General features: G+C 31.7%; 1 protein-coding gene across 1 annotated transcript; it reads left to right on the top strand.

Moving 5' to 3' along the window:
- Positions 1–5,498: 5,498 nt before the first annotated feature.
- On the top strand, positions 5,499–9,360 carry LOC107444713 (TD and POZ domain-containing protein 4). Its single transcript, XM_016058924.4, has 2 exons — positions 5,499–7,135; positions 9,032–9,360. The coding sequence occupies exons 1-2, from the start codon at positions 5,607–5,609 to the stop codon at positions 9,036–9,038; spliced, it is 1,536 nt and encodes a 511-aa protein (XP_015914410.3). The 5' UTR covers positions 5,499–5,606; the 3' UTR covers positions 9,039–9,360.
- Positions 9,361–20,468: the final 11,108 nt, after the last annotated feature.

Genomic DNA, 20,468 nt, shown 5'->3' on the forward strand with positions numbered 1-20,468 from the left:
CTCCAAATTTCAATTTTTAAAAAAGTTCAATAACTTTAAAGTTTCATTTATTTGTTATTTATCCGTTTTAAAGCCAGATAATTCTTTACATCAGGATGGCAGATGCGGTATAAAATAATAGCTCTGCTTCAAGGCAATTATATATTCCTTATACATATGAATATGTAGATATTCTACATATATTCTTTGCTACATATATTAACATTACTACACATTCTGTTAACTCTGTTCATTTGTTTAAAAATGGTATATAAATAGATGTTTTTAGAAACATTAGAATTCCAAGAAACTAGTTTATTTTTATTAAAGTTAAAATACAATATTAGAAAGCACTCCTTTTTGCGAATATAATCGTGTGAGCTGATGTGATTATATTATTTTTTTTCGCGGATTTTCTTTCTTGATTTATTATGTTATTTCAGTATTCTTCTTCTTCTCTCTATATTTTGCATTATATAAGCCTGATGGCCTAAAGTTTGCCCTTGATTCCGGTGATTTAAAAGAGTAAGAGAGGTAGCTTTAAAGATTGCTGTCTAGACAAGCAAGGTACTGGGTCTTAGAATTGCTTATGCTTTATATAAAGTAAACAAGATTAAGTCAATAGAACTAAATGTTTAGAAGTTATAATAGTTTCATGTATAAAAAAACGACCATTTTTTAACTATATACCTTATAACGCAGATGAAATTCTGATAAGAAAACAGCATGGTGACCTATGTATTTTGCCATTAAAAATCAAATGCTCTACAAATGCTTCTTAAAGATTTAAAAAAAAGTTCAAAATATTTATAACTGTCCTATTGAGGAATTATCCGTTTACATAACTTTCTTAAGCTTAGGAGACAGAGGAGAAGAAGATTTCGAGATTAGAATCTCTTTATGACCAATATTTTAGTTAAGTAATCATCATAAATGCATGAAAAAATAGCTCACTTTTATAATAGTGTTAAACAAAATAGACGCTTACACCTTTTTTTTTTTTTTTAAATAAACATTCTTGTCAACTCAATCGTAGTTTGAAAGTTTAATCCTTTAATTAACATTTTCAGCAAACTAATAGATGTAAAAGATAGCATTTTTAAAAACATAATACTGTTCAGACAAGTGTTTAAATATAGGTTTAATAGTATAATTAATACCGGCTAATTATCACTAAACAATGAACTAATATTGCGGGTATTTGTAAAATTAATGTGTAAATTCAACAAATGTGCAAATTTAATGTGCAAATTAGTGTTTATTAAAAAATGTAATTCATTAAAATCTATAATAATAATTAATTATTATACACTAAAATTAGCTTCTTATACAGAATTAACAACATATTTTAATTTAAACAATTTACATGTTTATTCGATGACGTATCAGTGATATCTAAAAATATATTTCAGTATAGCAAAAATATATTCGACCCAATTTTAATTTTAATCAATTCCGATAACAATAATATTATACTTTATAATTAATTTGTTATACACAATTAAAAACATATTTTAATTTAAAACATTTTACTTGTTCGATTCAAAATGTCTCTGTGATGTCTGAATATTTATTTCAATATAACAAAAATAGATTCGACCCAATTTTAATTTTAATTAAATCTTTGCTGCATTTACTTTAATCATGTTTAAAGGCGCGTAATCTCAAACTTTCAGAATTAATCAAATCGGCAATAATGATTAAGTAACACACAATATCCGCTAATATGTTTGACTTCAGGAAAAAGAACATTTAGCCATAGGCCAAATAAGATACAATTAATACTTACTTCGTGCACCTCAAGTAGTACTTGCAAATAAGATTAATTTTTTTGGTCATATTTTATCAACTTCACAGTATTTACTTTAATTACGCTTAAAGCGTATAATCTCAGACTTTCACAATTAATCAAATTGGCAATAATGATTAAAACACACACATTATTCACTGATATGTTTAACTTCAGGAAAAATATATATTTAGCCATATACCCAAAAATATACAATTAACACTTACTTCGTACACCTCAAGTGGTATTTACAAACAGCGTAAATTTTTCTGGCCATATTTTATCTCTTTGTTTCTAATTACAGAACCCTAACAGAAGCTTTCAAATTTTTCTCATCCATCTCTGGTGCTTCCACTACAACAAATTGGTTTTTCAGCTTGAAAATATGCAAAGAGTATAACTGATCATGACAAAATATGACTGACAATTTTGGCAATATTTCAATATATATTAAGAGTAAATGTGCGTGATTTCTATATTGCAGAAATGCAGTGCTATTTATTTTATTTACAACAACGACAAAACGAATTTTTAAACTTATATTACTTTCACTTATTTCAAAATATTTAAAATTTATAAAAAATATTTCAGTAATACTCGCAAAAGAAAAATACAAATGTTTATCCATTATATTATTGATAGTTAGACTAACTTGTATTTAGTGCTGAGAGCAGCGGATAAGGTGGATAAAATGTGCGAGGCAAGTTTGACGTTTCCTTCAATCCATCGCGACCAAGTAGCTGTTGGTAAAATTTGAGCTGCGTTTGCTTTAATAAAGCTCAAAGCATATAGTTTCAAGCATTCACAATTAACCAAATCAGCAATCGTGATTATTTCACATACGTTTTCCACCGACATTTCCGATTTCAAGCTAAAAGCACACTCACTTACAAGGGAAGGAACTTCATATTTGTCTGCAGCTAGAATTAGCCTGCTAGCTATTTCGTAATCCATTTCAGCCACATTTTCTGTATACAAATATTCAAGAAAGGCTTTTAAGGTTTTCCCATTCATGTCAGCTACATCCACTATACCAGTTTTGTTTTCCAGCATATCTTGATCAAACATGGCGGCGAACACTGGTGATCGAACTCTTAGAATGAATTTATGCGCTGGTAATTCCTCGTTTTCTACACGAATTGCCACATCAGAATATTTTTTACTAAGAAAACTGTTACGAAACTCCCTCAGGAGAGAAGAAGTAGGATAAGCATTTGGGGAGTTCTCTTTGTCCGCAGAACCAGCCGATGCTTGCGATTCCAGAACGGGTGCGATTTTGAAATGTTCTATAGATTCGTGAAATGTGTTACCATTGGGAACGTAGGCTTCACATTTCAACTTAAACTCATAAAAAGCTGGATCTATTTGACAAACCTCTAACTGTTTCCGTGTAATTAAATAAGGAAATTCCCATTTTCCATCAGTTTCAAGCAAACGTGATGCTCGCTTTGAAATCAATTTACAACCAACTCTATCGTAAATGGTGATTTTAAATGTCACAACTCGAACAAACTCTGGTCGATCTTTAAGCTGAATGAAAATCGTAACTGTCTCCAACAGTGGTGCGGCTTCGACAGTCATTTCAAATTCATACTTGTTTGGAATCGATAATGCCATCTTTTGGCTATATTCGAACAATGCAGGTATTCTAATGTCCAATTCAGACACGCTTTGATCAACTCCGACTGTTGTAGAAGCTTCTGATTTGGAAATAGTTTTTCTGCTTAGTTTTCCATTCTTTATTCGACATCGAAGGGTTAAAATATCTTCTGACCAGTTATCCATTTCTGTTGCTAATTTGTCGAAATTCATGAAATCCGGAAGACCCCAATCTAATTCTTCTTCATTAAACGCATGGTCGTTAAATTCCGCATAATTCAAAATACAGTCATCTTCGTTGAGTATTTCTATACTAAAATCTACAGAATCTGTTTCTACAACTTCGTCCGATCCGTACCATATTAAATAGGCAGATGCATACTTATCATTATCTTCTAAACATATATCACCTTTTGGGTAAAAACACAGAGACCATAGGCTTCCTTGTAAATTTTCCGTATGAAACATGGGACTCTCGATATGTTCTCCCCTTGCTTTGCAGCCTGACGAATAGTTTTTTATTCTCCATGTAAAAATGTATTCACTCAATTTCTCTTCACACATTGTAAAATTAAATTTATCCAGTCTTGATGTTTCGAATTCTAGAAGTGAAGTAATCATGTAATTCAATCTGTATGTTTTCTTCAGATAATCACGTGAGTCAGTGACTCAGTTGAAGAAATTTCTTATCTCACCCAAGGTTGATTTAAGGTCACCAAGGTCACCACTACAACTACACTGTAAGAAAATGTTTGTTTTGCTTTACTTTTAATCCAAGGGACTTTAAACGGAAATATCTTATTGAGTTACAGGAAAAATATTTTTAATAAATGCTTTTATAATTTTTTTTTTAAAATAACGATTAAACAAGAACTTGTAGACAATTTCAAATGCAGTTGAAAAAAAATATTCAATATTTTCTTGTCTTTGGCCGAGCGTAATTTTTTTTAATTATTGAACAATTTCTGCTCAGAATAAAATACTTATAATTTTTTGGAGGAATTTCTATTTTGGTATATTTTTTTAAACAAATCTTATAGGAAATATTGTCAATAAATTAATATGTTAATAAAACTGAAAATTCGAAAATACTTTACTTTTTCATAATAATCAACAAAAAATAAAAATAAAGCTATATTTATTTATTATTATTATTATAAGTAAAAAATACTATTTTAAAGTTTTACAATCTTAAGGATCGAAATACTTTTCTAATTATTTATTATTTATTTATCGTTATTATTTTATAATTATTACTTAGCTAAATTGTTTGGTCCTATTTTTATACTACATGCATCGTTTATTTGTTAATAATTACAATGGTTACGTTTATATTATGTCAACTTGAAATTAAATGTATATCATACGTTTCTGAAAGAATTCCTTAGAAACTATTTTAAAATTGCAATTTTATGAATGTGCCAATAAAATTATAATTTTTTTTTAATTTGTCTGTTTTCTGCTATGATATAACATATTTTTATGTGTCTCGCATTTTTTTCTTTATTGAAACGTATCATTTCTTATTTTAAAATATATGATTAAATCCAATATTTGATTACATATTAGAAAATAATAAATTATGCACTTAAATGAGGTTTATTCTTTTGTTATTTAAAATAGTTATGATGAATCAAGATTTAAAATTAACGAAAAAATCCTTATTAAATCATATTCTATAATGAAATACACATAATATTGCTTCATGAGAAGCATCGAACAATCCAACATTTTATTGAGTTATAACGTGCTAAATAACATTTATTATAACATAAATTTATTCTACAATTACATAAATTTATTCTGATAGAAAGCTAAAAATTTACTACGTGAAAAATATTTAAGTGTTATTAAATTAGCAAAAATTTATTAATAATAAGTGAAAAATATTTTACGTGGCTCAAAAGTTTGAACTATTCATTATAGTTTTCATTTTAGAAACTTGAATACGGCGTTAGTTTATTGTTCGCTTATACATCCGAAAATGACGACACAGAAGCCTTGACTCTCGGTGGCTTTGCATTAACTTCATTTAAATACGATGAAGTGTCATATTGCATTTAAATATCTGCTCATTCTCAGCAAATAGCGAAACAAGAGATAAATAAATTTTAAAAAAGTGATACAAAATGATAAGCTTTAACAGCATCACTCATGCTTTTAATGATAACTCTGATAGGGGTGTTCTCATTTTGTTCTGGTGGCTTAAAGCTTATTATTATGTAATCGCATAACTGACATGAAGCAACCTTCTTTTCATTCATATTATTTCTGTTCATCGTTCTATTTTAAAAATATGGCTGATGACAAAAAAAGCCAATTTATCTTTACTTGGAAAATAAAAAATTGTTTGACCTGGAATAGCGCGGAAAAAATTTCCAGTCCGATATTTGTAGTGGATTTTCTTGTCGTACAAGAATGGTATTTAGATTTCTATCTAAATAAATATTGCGATGAGAAAAGACGTTTCACAGAATGTTTTTTGTCAAGGAAAAAAACAGATTTATTTAGGCAAACAGTGCTCCTGAATTATAGAATAGAATTTGTTGACATAAATGATCAAGTTTTAAACAGTAAATCTTCCGAAATGGAGTTTAAAAATAATGGATCATGGGGTTGGGATATGATTGAAGTTGAGCAACTATATGAAAGTATGAAAACTTGGAGCGAAGATACCTTGACGATTCGTTGTACGATAACAAGTCTTGAGAACACTGAGAAACCTCTAAGAACAGAGTGCGATGCTCTTACTATTATAGATGTCGATTCATGTGCTTTTAAATGGGATCTTTCAAACTTTGGATTTCTAAACTCTACTGATAGTGTAACATTGCCATATTTAGATTCTTCTGACTTTAAAATTACTATAAGTGCGCCAGAGAAGAATGTTACTATTAATATGCAGGTATTAAAAGAGGAATTATTAAACGAATTAATCAAGATTAAAATAACTTTTCTGAGCGACATATGGGGAGAAATAGCTTCTAAGTGCGATGTACATACTTTTGAATCGATGGAGCCATGGCAATATCCAACATTTGTAGCTATGGAAGATTTGAAATTAGCAAACGTTGTTTCAACTCGACGCAAATACACATTCATTTCCGAATATGCCGTTTCAAAAGCAAAAATTGCTTCATCAACTATCCAAAGATACATTCACAGATTAAATTTCAGTAAAGAATTCAATTCAAAGCCAAAATCTTGTAATCGTTTGTTGAATGATTTTCAGAAACTCTACACCAATAAAAAATTTTCAGACGTAAAACTGCGAGCAGAAAATGAAGAGATTCTTGCCCACAAAGCTGTCCTAGCCGTTCGATCACCTATTTTCTCGACAATGTTCGATCAAGAAATGATGGAAACTCAAACCGGCACTGTAGACATCCAAGACGTGGATATGAACACTTTGCATAGCTTAATAGAGTATATATATACTGAAACCATACATGATATGGATTGCGAGAGTGCATTGAAACTGTTATTAGCAGCTGATAAGTATCAGGTTCAATCACTAGTGGAGGAATGTTCATCCATGGTGTTGGGTCACTTGAATATAGAAAATGTATGTGAAGTGATCGCTGTGGCTGATATGATTAATCATGAAAGTTTGAAGAATATAGTACTAAACTATATGTTTGGTAATGCTACACAAGTTTTAGAGACAACTAGCTGGTCTGAATTGATTGAAAATAATGTGAAATTAGCTTCTGATATTTTGAGCAAATTATCAAAATATTTTAAGCATAAAAAACAGCTTGAAGATAAGTAAGTTGTGTTTTATTTGTTTCTAATTAATATTGGCATAATGTTAAATAAAATTAAATATGTATTGGTGATACTTGTGTCTTTTAGAAAAACATTTAGGTTTGTGTAGTTCTTTTGCGAAATTCAAATCTGTATCTGTAATTTATATAAGTTAAATTCTATGTGAATTTGTTAGCAATAATATAATGATTTTTATTATTTTTTTAATTGCGTTACTGCATTATAATTCTAGATAATTATTTATTTTAGGTTATTTCTCTTTTAAAAGTAATTTTAAATGGAAATCATCGATCTTACAGATTTATTTACTAACCAAATTTTCTAGTAATTTTACAGTTTTTACTGTCAAATTTATCAACAAACCTAAAATTTTTTTCAGTAAACACACTTTTAAAAGTTTTTACTTGATTACAAAATTCCTTATATTAACAATTTCGAGTTATATAAAATTTTATTCAGCATTTATTAAAAAAATTAATTAATTATCTCCATCTTTTTATTTTTATTTACAATATATTTGGTTGTCCACTTTTTAGACTGCTCTGAAATTCAAGAAGATATTACAAAAATTAAAAAGTAATTTTTGATTTAGTTCCGATATTTAAATTAATATTTTAATATTTCCAGTTTATAATTTTATTTTATTACAAATCTAAGTCCTACTAAAATTTATTTAATAAATAAAGGTTTTTATTATCGTCAAAATTTAAACATACCCACAAAATTGTTTGCGTAAAGTGAAGTTCAAGACATGTATATATTTGATTAAACTAACATTACATATTTCCAGTTGGCATACAACTAGATTTCATTCATCGTATAAGTAATATTAGTTTATTTTAAAGCTGATCTTGATTTTATCAATCTACATTAAAACAGAAATACAGTAGTCTGTAGTCCAATTCTTTGAATGCACTGAGATAAATGATTTGACAGAATGTTTTGCGTTATTTAAACCAGGCTGCCAAAATTAAACAATGCCAGTAATACGTATTTTATTTACTGTTTAAACACAACTAAAGTTTATTTTATAGTTGATCTTGATTTTCTCAATCTACATTAAAACACAGATACAGCAGTCTGTTGTTTATTTTTATTGAATGTACTGATTTTAATAATTTGGAAGAATTTTAAACTTAATTTAAACCAGACAGCCAAAATTAAACAATGCCGAATCGCAGGCGATACGAATTCCGCATCCGGCTTGCACCGACCACATTGCTAACGTGAAATATCCTCAGTGGTAGACGGATCATGGGTTAGAGTCTCCTTGCCGTCAGGCTAACCGACTGAGGTTTTCGTGGTCTTCCTCTCCATGTAAAGCAAATGCGGGTTAGCTCCATCAAAATGTCCTCCACGAAGGCAAATTTCTCACAATATTCGATCACAATATATCCCCTTGTCTTCTGGATTGGGTTCAAAATTACAAGGCTATGGAGTTGAACAGTAGTAGTCGTAAATCCATAAAATTTGGTCGGCTGTTCAACGACAGTTATGAAATATAAAATAAAATATCTTTAATATATGTAAAAATTTAAATCATCTATAGTTAAATTTAAAACAATGGCTAGCACTTGACAATCAGAAAATTCCTTTTAGATTTTTGCTCATACCACTAGAACGGTTTGTAGTAGAATGTTCTAATGACGACGGTGACCTTCTACGTGCTTCAAACTAATCATCAGGCTTCATGTGCCAAATTTTATCGATTTCGGCTGGATGGTTCAGGAGTCTGTAAAGGACACAAACACCCACACCCAGACAGACAGACAGACAGGCGTTCATTTTTATATAAATAGATTTGAGTTAAACTGCGAATATTTACTATTTCCAATTATTGTATTCAGTTTTATTTATTTTCTCGCATAAATGTTACTAAAATTTATTTTATTACAGGCCCTGATTCTCTGCCTCTACTTCAGTCAATAGATAATGTAGTTTGTTGTCCAATTTCTCGTTCTGAAATTCACGATTTGAAAAACAATTACATTTTATTTGAATTAGTGCTAATATGATAAGTAAGCAATTTTAGTTTATTTATTGTATAAGTGCTACTGAAATTTGTCTTATTACTGATGTTAATGTTTCGCTGTATACATTGAAATTTACGATTTTACAAAATTTTATGCTTTATTTGTATCAGACTGTTACTGTTAAATGTTTCCGAATGTATGAAATTTGATTTTATTTGCCTTGTCTTACTAAAATTTATTTTTATAACTGATCTTTATTTTCTCCTTCTATTTAAACTAACTCATAGATATTGTGGTTTGTTGTCTAATTCTTTGAATGCTCTGAATTTAATAAAAGTGCAACTGAATTTTACTACTATATGCACTGAAATTTATTTAAGATTTGTTAAAATATTTTATTTTATTTGGATCAGACTAATATTAGTTATTTCTATTAAATTTGTTAAAGTTCTATTATTAAGAAATAAAAGTACATAAGAAAGAAAAGTAATTAAAAGAAATTAATAATTATTAAGAAATAAAAGTAATTATTAAGAAATAAAGTAATTAAAAAATATAAGTTCTATTACTTATACATTTTACTTAATGATCTTGGTTATTTACATCTACGTATACAAAGTCATACTCTAGTCTCTAATAAAAAAAAAAATTTTTTAATACACTAAAATTTAAGAAATGCCATTTCTAAATATGCAATATTTATAACGACAATTTGAATGCTTTTTTATATATTTTGTGTTAACTGATTTTTATTTAAGATGATTGGTAATTTTACCGTTCACTATGTTAACGGTTTTATGGGAGATTCTGGCTTTCATAATCATAGATTTCACAACTATAAGAAGGTTGAACTCCGACCCACCCCAGGGGGGTATACGGAGATAAAAGTAAAATTATTACAATAAAATTTCTCTAAAAACTAAAGTTACAGTAAAATTTCGCCAAATGACAGTGGTGGTGATCAGTTAAAAGTGGATTAACAGTAAACTTTGACAATTAAAAACATGTGTTAAAGGCAATGAAACCCAATAGCGCCGGTGTAAATGTCGAGAATTAAATGATTATAATAATAAAGAATCAAGAGATAAAAAATCTCAAAACTAAAATCAATGAAAGCTAAAAGTCCAAATAGTAAATGTCTAAAAGTAAAAGTCTGACTAGAAGTCTATGAAGTCTAAAATCAAAAGTAGATAAAAATTCAAAATGTAAGGCTAAAAGTTGATTAGTAAAAATTAACGATGACATGCTCTATTGTTGGTTCATGACTGGGGTCAGTTGATCTGGGGCTAGAATGTCCTCGAGGGTTTGTTTAATAATTTGAGTCACAATTTTCCTGCAGGTCAATATAGCGAAGAATTGATGTTCCTCTTCGCAATTATTCATGTGGGTTCCACGAAGTGCCCGGAATCTTGGACAGTGCTTAAGTAGATGATCAATGTCCTGTCTCACTCCACAGTAATTGCATGAAGCTGATTTTTTGAAATATTTTTGTTGATAGGTCCCGAACACTCCGTGGCCAGTAAGGAGCTGGTTTAAATAAAAATTGGCCTGCAGGCGCTTTATGCTTGGGTCTTTAAAAAATTTATAGGTTTGTCTTCCCTTGTCACTAGACCTCCAGTCATTTCTCCAGCGGTTAAAAGTAATGTTCTTAATGTAAGATTTAATTTCGCATTTTTCACCCGGGATCTCAAAATCAATCTGGCCAAGCTTAGTGGCTTCCTTAGCAACCCAGTCGGCCTCTTCATTCCCTTCAATGCCTGAGTGTGCTTTAATCCAATTTATATTATAGTTGCTACTCCACATGGCTTTGGTGTCTTCTATAAGTTTGAGGTGTTTACGTGGGTCCTCCAGGCTCATAAGTGAAGAAAGGGAATCTGTGTAAATGCTTGCCATTGGAGAACCCTGGTTTTTAAGCCATTGGAGCGCTGTCTGTATCGCAAGGAGCTCAGCCAGATAAATACTGCAGTTGTTATTTAAACGCGCCGAGATGGTATTAATGGTTTTGCCATTTATCTTCATTACAACACCATATGCAGATTTATTTATAAGTCTACCATTGTTCTCAGTTTGAATTCTCGACTCGTCTGTGAAGATTTCAATGCCATGGTTAGTTGGAAGAAATTTCCCCCAGGGCAACGCGAGAGAGTTTGAGGGATGAACCAGTTTGGGAGGTAGTAAGAGGTGATCAGGAAAGTACATATGATTTTCAAGCCAATTTATGTCTTCTATCCTCCATTTCCAGATATTTCTTTTAATGTAAATCTCGTCAATTATTTTATAGTAGATTGGTTTTACCCCGGCCAGTATCTGGAGTGCATCAGTACTGACAGTCCTATAAGATTTGGTAATGGTAATAAGCGGAATTCTTTGAATTGATTTTAGTTTTTCTCTTATTTTGACTGTGTTTCTAAACCAGACACAGGCCGCATAGATGATGATTCTCTCGGTTGCCTGGAGGTAGATCTTTTTTAGAACATGATGGTTGAGACCCCAGGTGACTCTAGCAATCCTCTTTAATTTGTGATTGAACATTTGTACACGATCCTTAACTTCGTCAAGATGGGGAATCCAGGTGAGTTGTGGATCCAAGATAACACCTAGATACTTTAGTGTTTTCACATTCTTTATATTAGCGTTATCCGGAAGATCCATCTTGACACAAGGAAGTCTAGCAATTCTTTTGTTAGATTTCGGAAAAGTGATTAATTTGGTTTTTTCCTTGCTAAAGTTGAGATGCTGGGTTTCAGCCCAGGTCAAGATCGTGCCGAGAATTTGTGTAGCCAGAGAGTCAAAGTGATACAAGATGGTTCGCCTCAAAAGTAAAAACATGTCATCAGCAAAAATGATAAGTTTAAAGTCAGTAGAATTAAAATTATTAAAACGGCTAAAGTATTCCTCGTTAAAGATATTAAAAACTTGATCAATAAGGATCAGCCATAAAATAGGCCCGAGGGAAGAACCCTGAGGAACACCAACGTTAAAAGCTCTTCGAGTTAAAATGTGACCAGCACTGTTTTCATATAAAACACTTCTGTCGTTTAAAAAACTGCAAAGAATCTTGAGTATGTTGATTGGAAGATCCAGGCTGTTAAGTCTCTCCCTGAGTATAGCCGATCTCGCGTTGTTAAAAGCACCCTTGATGTCTAGGGCCACTCCAATTGTATGTTTGCTGGATTGTTTAGCCTCACCAATAAAATCCACTACAGCCTTCAATGCGTCATCCGTCCCCCTACCAGATCTGAAGCCATATTGATTATCATTCAAGATATTTTTACTTTCCAAGTAATATGTGAGTCTTTTGCATAAAAGCTTATCTAGAATTTTTCCCCAGACTGGCAGTAGGGAAATGGGCCTGTAGGAATCTGGATTGACAAGATCTTTGTTTGGTTTACCAATTAGGGCAACCCTGGCAATTTTCCAGCATTTTGGGAAGTGACCCAAAGAGAGACATTTATTCATGATACTAGTGAACCAGATCTTATTTGTGTAAAATAGGTCTCTGATGACCTCTCCCGGGATTCCATCTGGACCTGGAGCCTTGCCACTTTTTAAGTCTCTAATTACACACTCAATTTCATAAATGCCAAAAGGATCATCCTCAGCCTCCTGCCCAAAGCATGTGATCATGTCTTCCTCTACCTCCTGAAAATGATAAGCAAGGATATTATCAATCGATTCTTTAAGCTCCATTGTGGTGGTCCCATCAGATCTGATTGTGTTATTGAGATTCTGTCTTCTAAGGTCTTGGTCGTCAGCAATCTTGTATGGCGATCCAAATACCTGTTCGAGGTTAATACCGTTGATAAATTGCTTAAAGTGGTCTCTTTTTGCTTTTTTGATTTCACATTTATAGTTGGCCAGAGTCTGTTTATACCTGATCTTCTGTGCCACTCTGTCATCCTGTTCCCGGGCTCTCTGGTACAATCTTCTATGTGCTCTGGTTTTATTTCTAATCTCACTCAGTCTGGGGCTCCACCAGGGACAAGTTGGTCTTTTTTTTCTAGAACCGGATCTTCTCCTAGATTCATCGCAAGCCCTATTAATATCATTAGTTATACCCTTGATAAGATCTTCCAGTTGATCAATATTCTCAATATTTTCAGCGTTCCATTTTTCTGGAATCTTATAAAGCTTTGTCCTGAGATCAATTCACCTGAGATTCCTGTAATTGTGTGATCTATTTTTAAGTTGAATTTTGTTATGTTGGGTGGTTATTTCAGCTGTAATTAATTCATGGTCAGACAAACTAATGTGGTCATGGACTGTATAGTTGTCAAGCAAGTCAGAGTTAGTAGCAATGATATCTATCCAGCTGTGTCCCAGTGTGGATGAGTAAGTCGGAGGAGCCTCAGGATCATTGATTACATGAACATCATGGCTAATCAAGAACATCAACAGGTCATCTCCCCTATTATCAGATCTCGGGCCCCAGACCGTAGATTTAGCGTTAACATCAGCACACAGTATTACATTGTATTGGGAGTATTTGACCAAAAGAGAGTCCAGGATATTAAGTGTTGGATCCATTGAGTCACTAGGTGGTAGGTAGAAAGACACAAAGACAAACATTTGTGAGTCAATTTGGAAGGTAACAGCGCACAAATCTCTATGACAGATAACAAGGGAATCATCGCTAATCCCTGTTCCCACCAAAACTGCAGCTCTAGGTTTCTCTCTAAATGAATAAATTTTAAGATCATTTGAGAAGAATGGAATTTGACCATCATGCTGAAAGTAGGGTTCATTAAGACTAATGATCTGCAGATTTAGTCGTTTTATATCAAGATTAAGTTGTATGTTAGCCAGGCGCGAATGATGAAGGTTCAGGTGCCCTATTGGAAGATGATTAATTATACCACTTGCCATAGTCGGTGTTTCTTACTTGGACAGCCTGTGCTCTCTGATACTGGTTACACTGCTTGTCAAAAGGGCCATGGCCGGTTTCGAGATTTAATCCATATTTTTCATTCGCTAGTTGGCAATTCGCGCAATATGATCTCTCCTCGCATTCATGAATCTTGTGTTCATTTGAGGAACAATGTCTGCAGATTGCATCTCTTTGACAATCTCTTGCGAGATGGCCGATGCCAGCACAACGGTAGCATTGGCGTACCGCAAAATATTCGTCGTAGTTGTATCTTCTCCAGCTGATGTTAATTTTATCCTGGTATTTGATGTAATGAAAAGCATCAGGTGAAAGTTCCACAATCCAGTGCCGGGTAACTTTCTTTCCTCCCAAGGAGCCTCTCACGTTTACCTCCTCCTCATCAACACCTTCATGTTGGGACACCAGTGACTCCCCGACTGTTTCCTTGCTCACCTGCCCCTCAACTCCAAAGATAATTATAGAGGGGTTTTTTAATTTAGGTGGGTTGAAAGTATATTCGTTGTTTAATCCAGTTTTTTCCATTTCGTTTCTAAATATTTCAAGTTCTTTTTCTGTCTCCGTTTCTATTATAATTCCACCATTTCTAACTTTCCCAACCCTTTTCACTGCAATTTTCAACTTGGCAGGATCAATTCGATTTGTTATATCTGTTTTTGTTTTGTCCGATCCCACATCATTTGCCATTGGTTTTATAATTGCTATATGTTCCTTCTTCTTTTTGGTATTTATGGTCCTGTTATTCCTATTGTTCTTGACGATATCTGCATAAGTTTTCCTGTTTAACTCTCTCTGCTTGTTTGTGTCTTCTATTAACGGATCTAGGTAAGTACGATTCAATGCGGAGTACTCATCCATCTTGGACTGTAGAACTGCAATTTGAGCGTCCTGTTTTGACACCAGAATCATCAGATCCGCCAAGTAGTTCATAATAACCTCCTTATCGCTTTTGGTCATCCTACAATTGTCTCTCAACAAGATTGAGTGGATTCTATTCTGGAGTGTCATTGCAGGCGTAATTAATGGAACAAACAAGGAGTCTCCTTGATTCGAGTCATCCTGTTCCTCCTGTTCACTCTGGTTCAAGGATTGAGATCCTCTCAACCGTTCAGTATCCATGGCAGTGGCTAAAATTGATAGTCATTAACTCCGATACGGTATATACCACCTTTCGCCACACTGAAAAATGGCCTCTCACAATCAACCACTCTTTAGTTGAAATGATCCCTAAGTTGCAGCAGGAGATTAAGTTCGATGCGAGCAGGAAGCCAGGTAGTTCAGAAAGGCAACATATGAAACATCCGGATTCATCAAAGGTATATTGATCCAGTCTTATCTTGATCCAGTTTTGCTCTCAACTCTCAATTATAAAATGATCCCCAAATTCAAAATTTTGAAAGAAAATCAAAAGTTGCAAAAATTTGATCAGAAGCTAAAAACAGTCAAAATTCATCAAAACTTTGCCATAACTCCAATTTTGGGAAAAGTTTCAAATAAGCAACGCAAAGTTTAAATTGACCCCTCTGTTGAGATTTGACACTGTTGCAGGTAATTGATCAACAGGTACTGATCCAGTTCCGTCTTCAATCAATTGAAACAGATATCATGTATTAACCATCAATCAATCAATTATTTCAGGTCAGCAATTTATTTATCACCGCCATTTCGGGCGCCATCTTGAATCACTGAATACACACAATGTTAAATAAGATACAACGAGTTTGTAATTCAACTCACCAACTGTAGACACTCCAAAATCTAGAGCATGGTGTAGAGGCAAGTTTTTGACACAAAATAGGACATCGAAATATCGAAATCACCAACAAAAATTAATATTTATCAGAGCGAAATCAAAACACCACCATCATCGGCCGAGGTACCTATATATACAACTATAAATTTATCCAAAAAAAAAAAAAAAAACGGAAAAATAAATTTAACGGAATTTTTATGCCGTGCTCTAAAGTATCATGATCAAATTACCAAATTTCATAATTACAAATTTTATCACCTTTTATTAAACTACTAGGAGGCTACGCCCCCTGCTCGCTGTCGCTCATCAACCCCCGGAACTGCTTTCGCAGTTCATTTCGGATTGCTTCGCAATCCAATGCTCGCTTTGCTCGCTCATTGCATAAGTTCTTAACGTCTAGTTTTTGTATATTGTTTTGGATACTGAAGTTCCGAAAACTTTTCACTGTAGAAAATTCTAAACCTGTACATTTCAATATTAATTTGAACTTGCAAACAGTTCACATATTTTTCTTAATCACAGTTTTAAAGTCTTTCCCACCAGAGGGCTAAAGCCATGTGTTGTAAAACAATATGAAATAGTAGTCTGCCACTGAACGCCGGATGTAAAGCATCGGCTTTGATGAAGATAATTTTGTATTTTTAATTCTCTGAAGGGCACCACCTTAATAATATGAAATTTGTAAAATAAATGTATATATTTTTGATTGTTGATGATGCCCATCATTTTGTGTTTTCATCAGTGTTCAGAAGCAGAGCAACTATAAGTTTTTTATTTTATCACAAAAATATAAAATGTATAAAAAACAAAGAAAAGAGTAAGAAAATGAGTATAGCATACCTGCCAACTTTTACGCATTTGGCGTAAAATTTTATTTTTACATTTAAAGTGGTAGTAAATATGTACTATTATTTCTTTTATAAACTTATTTTTAAATGATTTTGATCACCACTATTCTTAAAAAAATTAATCATATATATTAATATGTGCTACTGCATGGTTTACAGCTTAAGCTTTTTCAAATACATCGTATTTTTATGCTTAAAATTGAAATTTTAAATCCATTTTAATACCACTGGGAAAAATAATAATGGAAGGGATAAAAAGTTGGCAGGTATGGTATAGTCAGAGAAAAAGTTAAAATTATAATATAGTATTTGTCAGTTGAAATAAAACTTTTTGTTTAAGTCATTGCTAACAATTCAAATTTCTCCGAGGCAATTCTAAAGTATAAATTAAGGTAGTATTGTTAAGTTGAAACACAATATTTTTAGTTTTGATGTCGACAATACAATTCAATTTTTTACAAAAACGATTGCTTCCATTGTTAAGTTCAATGTCAACAATTCAAATTTTTCTGAGGCAACTCTTAACCTCTAAATATTATTTTTTGTACACATTTATGTGCACATTTCTAAATGTCAGTATTCAACCACAAAACAACTTAAAGTCCTCAAATTTAGCATGAAGTTATAAAATGAGGGTCATAGCAATAATGAATGTAGAAGTAAAGTTAGTACTGTAAAATTAAAACAATATTTTTAATCAATGAGCAATTTATAGAATTTCTTTAAGAACACAATTGTTAATTTGGGCATTTGGCGATACAAAACTTTTAGAATTGAAGGATTTGTTACGTCAAGTACTCAGGTATCATAATTTTGATCTAGTTGCGCTTCTATGTCATTTTGATTTATGTTGCTAAGTTAACTTTCAAAAAATTTTATGGCTGGCAACAGCATTTTTATTTTAAGTTGTTTATTTTTATTTATTAGAATTCGTTATTTTTTTAGCGAAATGTTTTTTAACCTAATATAATTCTTTGCCGACTGTTTTCTCTATGAATGAAGAAAATGAAGTAAATATTTAACTGCTGTGAAAAGAATCTTATTTAGTTGTACAAAGTACTTCAGCCAAAATTTGGGAGCCACGTAAGAGAATTATATATATTAGATCAGAAACACATCATTAAAAGGCAGAATGCTTTGGAGTTTTCGAAACAAAGCAAACGTTGCCACCGGCGGAAAAGAAATACAGCCAAAATTTGGGAGCCACGTAAGAGAATTATATATAATAGATATTTCTATTGTTGTTTTACCACAATCAAATCCAAAGCGCTTCAGTAAAAATTACCTATTTGTTGCCATAAAGACAGAAATACTGTAAATTATGCCATATTCTGGTAGTTTTGACTGGTAGTTTTGACTATAAGTTTTTTCTTAGTGCACCATATAATTTCCAATAAGATACTTGCTAGATATATCACTATGGGATTAATGGTTTAGAAAATTACGAGCCATAAAAGGGAAGTAAACGGAAAAAAAATTCGCCTTTTAAGATTTCGAAAATAAACAAATAAATAAAAAATCAAAATAAGCGAAGTAACATATCCTATAAAACTAATTAAAGTATTGTTAGTAGGGAAAACTGGGATAAAACAGACACACACTTCTGAAAACCCTTTCTTTAGCAGTCTTGGCAACGAGTAAAATTTTCAGGGTGTACCCTAGTAAGCACCCTTAATGCGTACTTTTAGAATTTTTGTCAAAAAAGAATCATAGTTAGCATCAAAAAAGGCATTGAAACATGGGAAACCACTAATGAGAAAGACAGGATGAAAAAATAAAAATATCTTGGTTCAAAATATATTTCAAGTCATGAGAATTCTTCTTGAGAATTGTACTCGCATTATTCCTATTGTTTTTCAGATATATTGGAAAAACTGAAAAAATATAATGTTAAAGCTCGATATAACAAGTACGGCATATTGGGAAAATCGTTAATGCTGTAGCTTTCTAAATCAGCTTTAAAATGCTAATACTAAAGGTATAACGAGTTAAAAAAATTTTAATTTGTAACCTTCCGCTATTGCGACATTTTTTTAGGGAAATATATTTTTTCCACTGTTTAAGTGAGCAAAATTATACATTTTATTTATTTATTATGAGAGCAGAAAAGCAAAAAATGAACACAGTTTCCTTTTTATAATTTTAACCATTCATGTTAAAAGCAATGCGTGGGTGACCGCCGACTAAGTAATTTTCTTCCCAATAAAAGAAAATTTCTTTCAGAAATTCTGAACTACTTTTAATAAGACTGCCCTTTTATTTCTTCTTGAAACCTTACTATTAAAATCAACATTCACTGTTATCAAAAAATATTGCACTTTTCGCTATCAATGTTCAACTCCGTAGCCTTGCAATTTTGAAACCAATCCAGAAGACAAGGGAACTCCTAGATCAGGGATGGCGAACCTTTATACACCAACGTGCCATTTTTTCCAAAAAATTGTTTAATAAGGTCATAGACGTGCCGTCAAATAATTATGCCTTCGTGATTATTGGGAAAATAATAATACTAAATACTATCAACTCAAAACTCTTTAATTACATTGAAAAGTTATATATTTTGCAATGTCTCAGTTATACGCGTAATTCAACTTAAAGTAACATCAGTGTGACTTCTGTTGTTGCAGATTAGATGACAAATAACTTATATTAGGTTGTAAGATGTTAGTTTAAGCAGGGCTGTTTATTTTTTTTGTTATTTATTTATTGTTAACTTGTTTTTTATGGTTATTAATTGCTTTTTTAGCATTAATTGTTAATTTTTTTCATTAATAATTGTTTATTATTTTGCGTGTTTTTTGTGAATTTTAATTTAATTGTGACATATGCTTCATAGTGAAATAGCATTTGAGTAATAACAATTCATAGTGTAATAACAAATGGGATCGGTGGCGTGCCCAAAATATTGTGTCGGGTGCCATAAATGGCACGCGTGCCATTGGTTCGCCATCCCTGTCCTAGATCAAATAGCGACAGAAATTTTGAATTCGTAGAGGACTTTTTGATGGAATTAACACTCATTTGCGCTAAATGGAGAGAAAAACCACGGAAACCTTCCACGGTTAGTTTGACAGTAAGAGTACTTTAAACCATGATCCGTCAACCACTGAGGATATTTTACGTCGGCATTGTGGTCGGTGCGAGCCGGATGCAAGAATTCATATCGGCCAGTCATTGCTGGGATTCGAACCCGGTTCACCTCATTGAAAGGCGAAAGCTCTATCCACTGAGCCATCACGGCTCACCTTAGGTTATAGTTAAAATCACAGTTAACATTATTCAAAATTTACTTTCCAAGTTTCAAAGAATTCTACAATAAACTTTTTTTGTAGTTTGTTTTTGCGTTAAGAGATTTCCATATCAACATCTTTCTGAAAAAGCAAAGTAATAAACATTTTCTTTTGTCTTTCAGATTACAAAAAACAAGTATAACTTTGATTTTAAGGACTGGAGAAAAATGTTTTAAAGAAAGCAATTTTTTTGAAAGCTAATGTACAAGCAAAATTTTTTTAATGAGCAAAAAATTTTTTTATTAGAATATCTTTTTGTACAAAATATTTTTTTAATGTTCAAAATTTCAAAATCAGACAGTAAAATAATCGAAATTTCCTTCAAAATTCTAAATTCTTAATCAGTCGCATACCTTAAATAAACTATTTTCAGCTCTAATCTCTCATAAAAAAGTAAAAACGTATAATTCGAAATTAATATTTACCATATAGTTATAATATTAATACATTCCTGGAATTCCTTAGAAATTTTTGTAAATTATACACTATTTTTTATTGCAACTGAAAATATAACATAGGTGCTTTACGATGGATTTCGAGAAAAGTGGATTGACAACTATTTACTTCTATTGCTATGAACTCTA

The sequence above is a fragment of the Parasteatoda tepidariorum genome, chromosome 2 (genome assembly GCF_982258835.1).
Source record: "Parasteatoda tepidariorum strain Cologne lab strain chromosome 2, Ptep-v5.0, whole genome shotgun sequence".
NCBI lineage: Eukaryota > Metazoa > Arthropoda > Arachnida > Araneae > Theridiidae > Parasteatoda > Parasteatoda tepidariorum.